This window comes from Pristiophorus japonicus, unplaced genomic scaffold (genome assembly GCF_044704955.1).
Source record: "Pristiophorus japonicus isolate sPriJap1 unplaced genomic scaffold, sPriJap1.hap1 HAP1_SCAFFOLD_201, whole genome shotgun sequence".
Taxonomy (NCBI): domain Eukaryota; kingdom Metazoa; phylum Chordata; class Chondrichthyes; family Pristiophoridae; genus Pristiophorus; species Pristiophorus japonicus.
In genome coordinates, this window is record NW_027251705.1 from 943,058 (window position 1) to 954,053 (window position 10,996).

Consider the following 10,996-nt stretch of genomic DNA (forward strand, 5'->3'; position numbering starts at 1 on the left):
AAAGATTAGGACCTATTAGAAACCACAAAGGTAATCTGTGTTTGCAGGCAGAAGATATGAGTATGGTCCTTAACGAGTACTTTGCGTCGGTTTTCAAAAAGAGATGGGTGATGCAATCAGGGAGGGGGAGTGTGAACTATTAGATGAAACATAGCGAGAGAGGGGGCCCGAAATTCACCGTCCCCAAAGGGACGGTTACCGCAGAGTTTGGACGCTCGATCAAAACAATCGATGGGCCACCGCGGTCGGGTACTTTTCCTTCCCCGCGCCATATTCAGGGGAGGATTTTAGCGATATTCATTTCCGCCGGAACCAGCGCGGTGAAGTTTCTGAAAAGGAAGGTTTCCAGCGGTGAACTCTGCAGAATGCAGGCCGCTGGAACGGGTCTGCCACAGAGAAATTTACCGAGGGAAAGGTAGGACTTTTCCCGGCAGTGCCCCTGCGAGGTTTTCGATGTGGTGCCCAAGCACGACAGCGCTGGGGCCCTTTGGCAGGTAAAAAGTTTTATTAATTATTGTTTTTATATCATTTTCCAGCATGCATCCGCAGTATTTATCGTTTGATGTAGTTTTATTACTTATTAGTGTTTTTATTTCATTTTCCAGCATCCGCAGTGTTTATCTTTTGATATTGTTTTAGTAGTTATTAGTGTGGTTATTTCATTTTCCATGGTTCGCAGTATTGAGATTTTGAGATAATTTTATTAATTGTTTTGGCTCCATTAAACCTGCTGAGTGCTGCTCAGGAGGTTTGCACGTATCCCTGTACTTTCGTACGACTTTTAGATCTGACTCTTTAGTGGAGTCCTGTGGACCGCAGAGATCTGCTTGGCAGGGTTCACCCTGAGGATGGGAGGAGCGTTGGGAGAGCGACACTTGGTACACCTGCTCAGAAGCAAGGTGGCACACAGGAGAAGGCATCGCCGCCAGCACTGTGCAGAGAGGCAGCGGGCAAGGGAGACAGCAGCCATGATTTGTTCATTCTGTGCCAGACCAGTGTGGTCGCCGCCTTCACTGGCCCGAATCCGATGATGAAGGGCGAGGCAAAAGTCCCCACTACCACCAGCAGAAGAGGTAAAATGCCAATGCGACCAGCACAGTCCAGCTCCGGGACCCCGGGAGCAGTGATGTCACCGATGCACCCCTGCTCCGGATTTCCGGGAGCGACGAAGCCACCAATGCACCCCCGCTCCGGATCTCTGGGAGCGACGAAGTGACAGATACATCCCAGCTCCAGAACGCTGTGAGTGACGACACCACAGGGGATGCACACAAGGAACAACCAACACCAGGCGAGGGCAGCCCATCTGACATGGAGGACCCCCGTCCACACTGCTGGCGTCCCCTGGTCGAACCATCCCCAAGGCAGAGGACAACCCATATCTGATGGATGTGGTAAAAGATGCCAAGCTGTGCGACGTCTTCAGCAACCCTGCAGATGGAGCACCGCGCAGATACACCTGGTCGAGACCAGACGGGTCCGTCCGTTCCAGAATAGACTTCCTGTTTGTGTCTCACACGCTCAAGGTCAGATCCACCGACGTCACGCCGGTGTTCTTCTCTGACCACTGCCTCCTACTGGCCGACTGCCTCCCACAGGAAGACCAGAAATTTGGCAGGGGGATATGGAAGCTCAACGTGAAACTGTTGACCCCGGAAAACATTGAGGAACTCAAGAGGGATGACAAAGGTTGGAGAACCGTAAAACCCCTCTGCGATTCCCCGATGCACTGGTGGGAAACAATCAAGACAAACATCAAGTGGTTCTTCATCCTCAAAGGTGTTCAAGAGGCAAGAGGAAGACAGAGGGAATTGTCCCAACTCCAGAAGAGCATGCAAAACCTGCTCCTGCTGCAGTCGATGGGGGTTGATGTCGCGGAGGAACTCGAAGAGGTGAAGGGCCAGCAAACCTCGCTCTTTGCCTCAGAGTCCTCCAAAATCATTTTCTGCTCCAGAGTCCGCTCCGTCGAGCAGGATGAGACGTGTTCGCGCTTCTTCTTCCAAAAGGTACACAGGGGGAGCTCTGTGATCAGCAGACGACAGGAAGAAGATGGTTCTGTGACGTCTTCACAGCCCGACATGCTGAGGATCAGTAAATCCTTCTATGCCGGGCTGTACGACGTCAAGCCCACAGACCGCGTGGCCTCCCTGTCTTTCCTGTTGTCTATCTCAGAGGTCTTAGACGACAGCGAGCAGGAGAGTCTGGACCACCTGATAACTCTGGACGAGATGACAAAGGCCCGGAAGCGACGGAGTTGTATTCAGCACCGTGAGACTGGATAGGCCCAGACCGGCTGGAAGTGTACGGAGGTATGCTTCTGGCCGGCAGCATGTCAGAATCAATGAGGAAAGGCATCATCACCCTTATCGACAAGCAGAAGAAGGAGAGAGAGGAAATCAAAAACTGGCGACCCATTTCGCTGCTCAATGTGGATTACAAGATCCTGTCGAAGATCATCGCCAACAGGGTCAAGTCTGCTCTGGAGTTGGTGATCCACCCGGACCAGACCTGCGCTGTCCCCGGCAGGAAGATCTCTGATAGCCCGGCGCTGCTCAGGGATACGATTGCCTATATGCGGGACAGGAGGGTGGACACCTGCTTAATCAGCTTAGACCAGGAGAAGGCCTTTGACAGAATATCGCACACGTACCTGATGGACGTGCTCTCCAAAATGGGGTTTGGGGAGGGTATCCGCAATTGGATCCAACTGCTCTACACAGACATCAGTAGTGCAGTTCTAATCAAATCAACGGGTGGGAAACTGAAAGCTTTCCGATCAGGTCTGGAGTCAGACAAGGCTGTCCTCTCTCCTCTGTCTTGTTTGCGTGCTGTATCGAGCCCTTTGCCGAGTCCATCAGGAAGGATGCGGGCATTAGAGAGGTGACGATCCCAGGCAGCGGAGGCGCTCAGGTCAAGAATTCCCTGTACATGGACGACGTCGCCGTCTTTTGTTCGGATCCGCAGTCGGTCCGCAGATTGCTCACAATCTACGACCAGTTTTAACTGACCTTGGGAGCGAAGGTCAATCGCAGCAAAAGCGAGGCCATGCTCTTTGGCAACTGGGCCGACCGATCCTTTATTACCTTCACCGTGAAGTCAGATTACCTGAAGGTTTTGGGAATATGGTTCGGAGCTGACGGGGCGTGCGTCAAAAACAGGAAGGAGCGTATCGCTAAAGCCAAACATAAACTGGGATGGTGGAAGCTGCGCTCACTCTCCATTGCAGGAAAGAACCTGGTCATCAGGAGTGAGGTGCTCTCGCTGTTGTTGTCCATGGTGCAGGTCTGGTCCATACCCAGTTCCTGTGCCGTGGTAGTCACCTGAGCCGTCTTCCACTTCGTCTGGAGATCGAAAATGGACTGTGTCCGCAGAGACACAATGTGCAAATCGCTGGACAAGGGGGGAAAGGACGTTCTGAACGTGGCCCTCATCCTGATGGCCACCTTTGTGTGCGGCTGCATCCAGCTGTGCACAGACCCTTCGAAGGGTACGTGCTGAGATTCAATCTGTCCCCGGTGTTGCGAAGGATGGGTCTGGCCAGGCTGCCGCGGAACGCTCCAAGCAGTTGGACCATGCCTCAGCACCTGTCCTTCGTGGAAAAGATTTTCAAGAAAAACACTTTTGACCACAAGGCCATAAAGCAGTATTCGGCACGCAAGGTCCTCGACGCCCTACAGAAGAAGGCAATGATGGATTCTGTCAGACGGTTCCCTGAGCGGACTGTCGAACTCGTTTGGCAGAATGTCTCATCGGCAGAACTTTCACACAAGCACCAAGACGTAGCTTGGTTGGTGGTGAGAAGGGCCCTACCCGTCAGATCTTTCGTGCACAGCCGGGGTTTCAGAGACACGGCACTCTGCCCCTGAGTTGGCTGTGGTGCGGACGAGACTGTCACCCATCTCCTTTGGGACTGCCCCTTTGCAAGGCAGGTCTGAAAGGAGATGCAGTGGTTGCTGTCGAGGTTCATCCCAAGCAGCTCCGTAACACAGGACTCTGTGCTCTACGGACTGTTCCCAGGGACACACACCGTGACAGACATCATCTGCTGCTGGAGGGCCATCAACTCGGTGAAAGACACACTTTGGTCTTGCCGAAATTTGCTGGTCTTCCAGAGCAAGGAGATATCCACGTCTGCGTGTTGCAGAAAGGTGCAAGCCAAGATCCATGACTACGTGCTGAGGGACGCACTAAAAATTGGTGCAGGCGCTGCAAAGGCACAGTGGGGAAGAGCCACAGTTTAAGCCCCTTCCGCCACGGTAAACCCGGGGGCTGGAATCAGTATAAAACTCCCCTCAATCTGTACTTGTAAACTTTTTGTATACATAGAGCACCATGATCTGAAAACACCTATGCAGTGCCATGTATAATGCAAGTTCAGCAACTGTTTCATAATGTATGTTGGAAAGAAATGTGACTATACCCTCACCCGTTCCGTGTACTGTATAGTGCCACATGTAACGTAATTTGATAATGTACTGAACTGCCTTCCAATGTATCGTGCAAATTTTTATATGAATAAAATGTATATTTTGAAATTAAAAAAAGAATCAGGATTGCTGTTGGCTGCTTGGGGACAAGGGATATTCCCTGCCCACTTGGCTGCTCACTCCTCTGCGGAACCCCAGGACAGCGCCAGAGCATGCATACAATGACACTTATTGTGCCACCAGGTGCATCATCGAGCAGTGCATCGGCATCCTTAAGTCGAGGTTCCAGTGCCTGGACTGCTCTGGAGGCACCTTGTAGTACTCTCCTCAATGGGTCTCCATACTCGTTGTGGCCTGCTGCATGGTGCACAACCTGACCATCATGAGGGTACAGCTACTGGAGGTTGAGCCAGCAGTACCACCGGAGGAGGAGGAGGATCCCCGTCGCCCCAGAGCTAGGAGGCGTCGAACCAATGCCACCCATAGGAGGTGGGTGGGGTGGCTTGACCCATCCACCTCCACGGAGGTGTGTGGGGGACCTGACCCATCCACCTCCATGGCACGAACCTGGTATTGCAGTACTTCCAGGAACGGTGCAGTGGCTCTAGGCCTTTTGGCTAAGAGCATTGGCGCAGAGTGATCCTTGAATGGGCCCAAGGTGACCTCTGGCGTTTGTGATTTGAAAAAGAATTGGAACGATTGGCTACGAATTTCAAAAAAAAAAAAATGCCACCCTGGAAGGGCAGGGTGCAGACTGGCCAGCACCCTCCAGGGAGGGTGGTGTGTCCGATACCTCCCCTGCAACCTCCCTCTTAGCATTATGTCCTGCCTGTCTGCCAGGTCTCCCCACATCAGGAAACAGTATTCTTCATCTGTCCATCAATGTCTCCAGCTCTATATCAGTGAACCATATGGCTCTCCTTGCACCTCTTACACCAGCCATCCTTCCAAACCTCTTCCCCCCTCAGGGCCTTGCTGCAAACCCTGGCCGTTTAGAAACCCTTACCTGCATGCTGAATTTCTCAGTGGTGATAATGCTCAAATTAAGACAGCCGCACTGCTGAAAAATACACTTTGGAAGGTTTCAGTATCGCTGGAATCCATTTGTTCACTTTTGGAGCTGAATATGGGGTGGCCCAGCCACGAAAAAATGTTGGTGCTAATGGCTGTAAAAAGTTGGGGGGAGAACCAGTTTTTCAGCAGTACTGGATTTCGGGTTCAGAAAGTATTAAGGAGTTTAGCATCTTTGAATGTGGATAATCCCCAGGCCCTGATGAACTGTATCCCAGGCTGTTGAGAAGCAAGAGAGGAAATAGCAGAGGCTCAATCCATCATTTTTGAATCCTCTCTGGCTTCATGTGTGGTGCCAGAGGACTGCTAATGTTGTACTGTTGTTCAGAAAGGGAGAAAGGGAAAGACCGAGTAATCACAGGCCACAGTCAGCCTAACCTTAGTGGTGGGAAAATTATTGTAAAAAATTTTGAGGGACAGGATAAATCTTCATTTACAAAGACACGAAGTCAGCATGGATTTGTTAATGGAAGGTCCTGTCTGACTAACTTGATTGAATTTTTTGAGAAGGCAACAATGAAAGTCGATGAGGGTAGTGCGTTTGATGTAGTGTGTATGGATTTTAGCAAGGCTTTTGTTAAGGTCCCACGTGGCAGACTGGTCACGAAAGTGGCAAGTTCGATCCAAATTGGGTCAGAGGCAGGAAGCAAAGGGTAACGGTCGATGGATGTTTTTGTGACTGGAAGGCTGTTACCAGTGGGGCTCCGCAGGCTCAGTACTAGGTCTCTTGCTTTTTGTGGAATATATCAATGTTTTAGACTTGAATGTAGATGGTATGAAGAAGTAATTTACAGATGATATCGAAATTGGCCGTGTGGTTGATAATGTAGAAGAAAGCTGTAGACTGCAGGAATGGACTGGTCAGGTAGGCAGAACAGTGGCAAATGGCATTCAATCCAGAGAAGTGTGAGGGAATACATTTTGGTAGGGCTAACAAGGCAAGAGAATACACAATAAATGATAGGGCACTGAGAAGTGCAGAGGAATAGAAGAACCTTGGAGTGCTTGTTCACAGATCCTGAAGGTACCAGGACAGGTAGATAAGGATAAGAAGGCATACGGGATAATTGCCTTTATTAGCCGAGGCATAGAATATAAGAGCACAGCGGTCATGCTGGAACTGTATAAACACTAGTTAGGCCACAGCTGGAGTACTGCATGCATTTCTGGCCACCACATTACAGGAAAGATGTGATTGCACCAGAGACAGTACAGAGGAGATTTAAGAGGATGTTGCCTGGACTGGAGAATTATAGCTATGAGGAAAGAATGGATACACTGGGGATGTTTTATTAGCATTGAAATCTTTATTTTCATCACTTTGCCTTCTTGGACAGATTTGTATGCACCTTTGAATGTGTCTGAGTGAGTTCCAGTGAATGGTAAGGCATATCCCACCCCCAATTGTGATGCGCATGAAAGTAATGGCTTGGACATTGTAGGGAAGCTTTATGGTGCTGGTATGGGGTGGTACCAACCTGGCATATCATGTTGCAGCCAGGGTGTGCAGGGTTAAGTGAAGCAAATCTGGACGTAGTGCGGCCATCGCTGGAGCTCCGGGCAGCAATGTGCATGGGTGATGATGCCCTGTGTCCAGTGCAGCATCAGTTGATTGTGGAGAAGGTTGGTGTGGATGTTTGTGCTACTAGTGTGCCTGGTGATGCTGGTGTTGGGAATCTGAGGACCAAGGTGAGATTTTTTCAAGGGCACCAATGCTAATGGAATAGATGGCAGGTGAGGTTGAGATGACAGAAGCAATCTGTCAATGGCGAGAGCTTGTTCCAATGAGGTGACACTTGCTAGCTGCATAAAGGTCAATCTGTCTGTGATATATTCTTACGACATCACTAACAAACACAATCTATAAGATGGCTATTAACTCAGGAACTGTGATCATGTGACTGTCATGATCCTTGATTGTTATACTGACACATCAGTAGTTCCATTATCACAGTAGTCCACTAGGTGAAGCAGTAATCCACTAGGGGGAGCTCTATTACACTGTCTTCTAAATGCAGTGAGCAACTACGTCAAACCTTGGAAAGTGAAGACCCATGAACTGGGAGCTTTGAGAGACCATTTGTAGCGGTCAGGTTATTGAATTATTTAATGCTGACACAGCAACTGATCTACCTACCTGACGCGCTCCGGGAAACTCGTTAAAAACCTGGCAAAATAGTAAGTACATGGTAAAATTCTGCTTAACTACTTTTTAGCCATCTAAATTGGCTGGCCCGCCGCTTGGCGTCGGGTCTGTTCAGGAATGACAGACCCAACACTTGGGAAACTGACAAGGAGGCGGGTTTACAGCGGGATACCGACCCGCTGTCAATCTTTTTTATTTGGACAGTGGACCCGCCTCCAAACCCGCACTCTGAGCGTCGGCAAAATTCCAGCCTTTGTGTCCAACCGTCCATTCATTCTGTTCTATTCATCTCTTTTCTCATTCAGGTTTTGGGTGAGTGGACAGCCCGATCAAAATGGAGATGAAGACTGTGCCATGGCCTCTAAAACTCAAGGATGGCACGATTGGCCGTGCAGTTCCAGACATTCCTCCATCTGTGAAAAATCACCATAATTCGATTTTCCTTAACGTTACAGTCAGTTCTGAGTGTAAAATGAATCTATTTTTAAATGTTCAGTACGTGTACATTGGGCACGCAGCCCTGAGCTAGCATTGGGTGGGTGTGTGGCCAGGGCTCTCCCTCCCTCTCCTGACTGCCACTATCCTAAAGCCCACTGGACACACTCAGGTTTACCCCTTTATTTTAATCCAGCATTGCGAAGACCCACATGGTAGAATGTCCTGTACTGTGGTAGAGCAGACCTAGTTTTCCGGAATGGTGAAAATTGCCAGTGCAGTGTTTGCACACCTGTGTCCTGCTTCCTCACATCCCTCCAGCTCAGGCCCATTGGAACACAGCTGCTCGGGGAATCTCAAACTTGCAGCGCTGTTTGGTATTGTTGATATACGTCCTCCTCCTTTGAGAGATGTAATGGGTTTTCAACAGTTCCTGCTCTCTTCAGCCCTCAGAGTGTAAACAGAAAAGCCTATTGCTTTGACTTCACTCAAATCCAATCATTCAATCACTCCCCCACATCCCAGGCAAAAGAACCAGAGGCGACATTGTTACTCAGTGAGTTGTTGTGATCTGGAATGCACTGCCTGAAAGGGTGGTGGGATCAGATTTAATAGTAACATTGTAAAATGAATTGGATAAATACTTCAAGGGAAAATATTTACAGGGCTGTGGGGATAGAGCAGGGGAGTGGGAGTAATTGCATAGCTCTATCAAAGAGCCGGCACAGGCACGATGGGCCGAACGACCTCCTTATGTGCTGGATCATTCTATGATTGTATGATTGCATGAAATCTGATCCTAGACAGGCAAGCTGCCAGCCCAGGTCCATCCCCCTCCGCGTTTGCTGCCGCGCTGCCCATTCCTCCCCTCGCCCCTCCCTGCTCCCCCTCTGCCCCCCACCGTCCTCTCCTCCAACCAACTTCCTCCTCACAGCTCTCCCTCCGGGCCCCTCCACCCCACCTCTGCCCCACCCCTTCCCCCTGCCCAGGAGCCGTGGGCCGACTGAGTGTCGGAGGCTGACGGGATTGTTCAGGCCGCGACTGGCGAGCTGACTGACGTCCCCAGCTCACCGTGTTAGAGCCAGTGAGGCCAGAGTTCCAATTCTGATTGAGCCACAGGACGCCGAGACCAGCTCACAAACCAACCACTTCACCATTTTTTGCCAGTTTCTCAGCCGTGTCTCTCTTTGCAGCGAATGGGCACTGCCCATATTAAACGACACGGCTGGTACAATTTGATCCCTTGACCCTCTGACACACAGCAATGCAGTAAATATAAGAACAAAAAAATCGGACAAGTGCAGGCCATACCACACATCGAGCTGCTCCGCCATTCAAAAAGATCACGGCTGAACTTCTACATTAAATCCACTTTTCCGCACTATCCCTATACAGGTATCTCTTGATTCCATTTGTGCCCAAAAATCTATCAATCTGAGACAAGTATATCGTTCTTTAGGTAACGAGACAAAAACTATACACAGTATTCCAGGTGTGGTCTCACCAATGCCTATATAATTGCAGCAGGACCTCCTTACTCTTATAGTGCAACCCCCTTGCAATAAGCGCTAACATACCATTTACCTTCCTAATTGCTGCTGTACCTGCAAATTAACGTGATTCGTGTACAAGGACCCCCAAATCCCTCCGAATACCAACATTTACTAGTCTCCCACCTTATAAAAATATTCTGCTTTTCCATTCTTCCCACCAAAGTGGATAATGTCACAGTTCCCCACATGTGACAGGTTAAAGATCTGTCCATCTCCAGATTTTGCGAATCAACAATGATTCTCTGCCATGGCTGGTGAGAAGCACCTGCCCAGTGAGGGAGTGAGGTAGAGATTTGAGCAGATCCATGTCCCTGCTCAGTATGTTCATGCTGTGTCCTGGGGAACTGTCACACCTCTGTTTATGTCGGTCGATTTACAAATGATAAAGACACAAAGTCCAACCTCATTAAAGAAATGTTCAATATTGAGCGCTGGGCAATGCATCACCCATCCTTCTGCTTGTGGCATTTGCAATCGTCTCATCAGGAATCCTGCAGTGAGACTCTCGCAGTTTGTGCCTTGAAGGTGTGTGAGCTGCTCGCCTGGTTTCTGGGAGACTACCTGGTACCTGGGCCATCTAATTAGATTGATGGGCCTGTAACGGCAAGTTCGTGTTCTAGTTCTTTAGGTATTATAATCTTTGTGAAATCTGCTGCTTGCTTTATCTTGTTTCTGATAACCTTAATTCTTAATAAAAAGTGATTTGCATTTCTGAATTGGTGTGTTGTTTATCAGCAGTCAGAGGGTTCACGGAGGTATGGTGAGATTTTTGCTATTGCTAATGTCCATCTTAATCGTATAAGAGGTTCGTTGTTCACCCTGAGGCCTGCAACCCCAGAATAATTTGTACACCAGGTCATGTTTCAGTCCAGAAGGAGTAAACAATATATTTTGAATTGAGTACGAGAAAAATTGTCTGGAGCAAGTTTGAATCAGAACAGAAACCACTTCCTGTCCGCTTTTGTGATTATATTTCTTTTAAGGTGCATCATGGGAATTCTCAGTTAACAGTGCAGTGCATCATGGGAATTGTTATTAGGTGTCTAGTGCATCATGGGAATTCTTTAGTAAGTCTGGTATCACTGTAGTGTCATCAGTGCGTACACCCCTACACTCGATGCAACGGATGAGGCTGAAGAGGGTTTTTATTCCAACCTCGAGGCATCCTTGTCCCGCGTCCCCACGGGTGACAAATTGATCCTCTTGGGTGATTTTAATGCCAGGGTCGGCAAAGACACATCCCTCTGGGGAGGCGTGATTGGCAGAGAGGGTGTAGGGAAAGCCAACTCCAGCGGTACCCTACTCCTGACAAAATGTCTAGAACATGAACTCCTCATCACCAACACCCTGTTCCGCCAGAGGGA

General features: G+C 49.3%; 1 protein-coding gene across 1 annotated transcript in view; it reads left to right on the forward strand.

The window, feature by feature from the left end:
- LOC139244058 (CD209 antigen-like protein C) overlaps positions 1-10,284 on the forward strand; it is a 77,952-nt gene extending 67,668 nt beyond the window's left edge. Inside the window, exon 6 of the mRNA XM_070870960.1 lies at positions 7,950-10,284. Within this exon, the coding sequence (XP_070727061.1) occupies positions 7,950-8,076 (127 nt within the window). The 3' untranslated portion in view covers positions 8,077-10,284. The remainder of the gene's footprint in view (positions 1-7,949) is intronic.
- Positions 10,285-10,996: the final 712 nt, after the last annotated feature.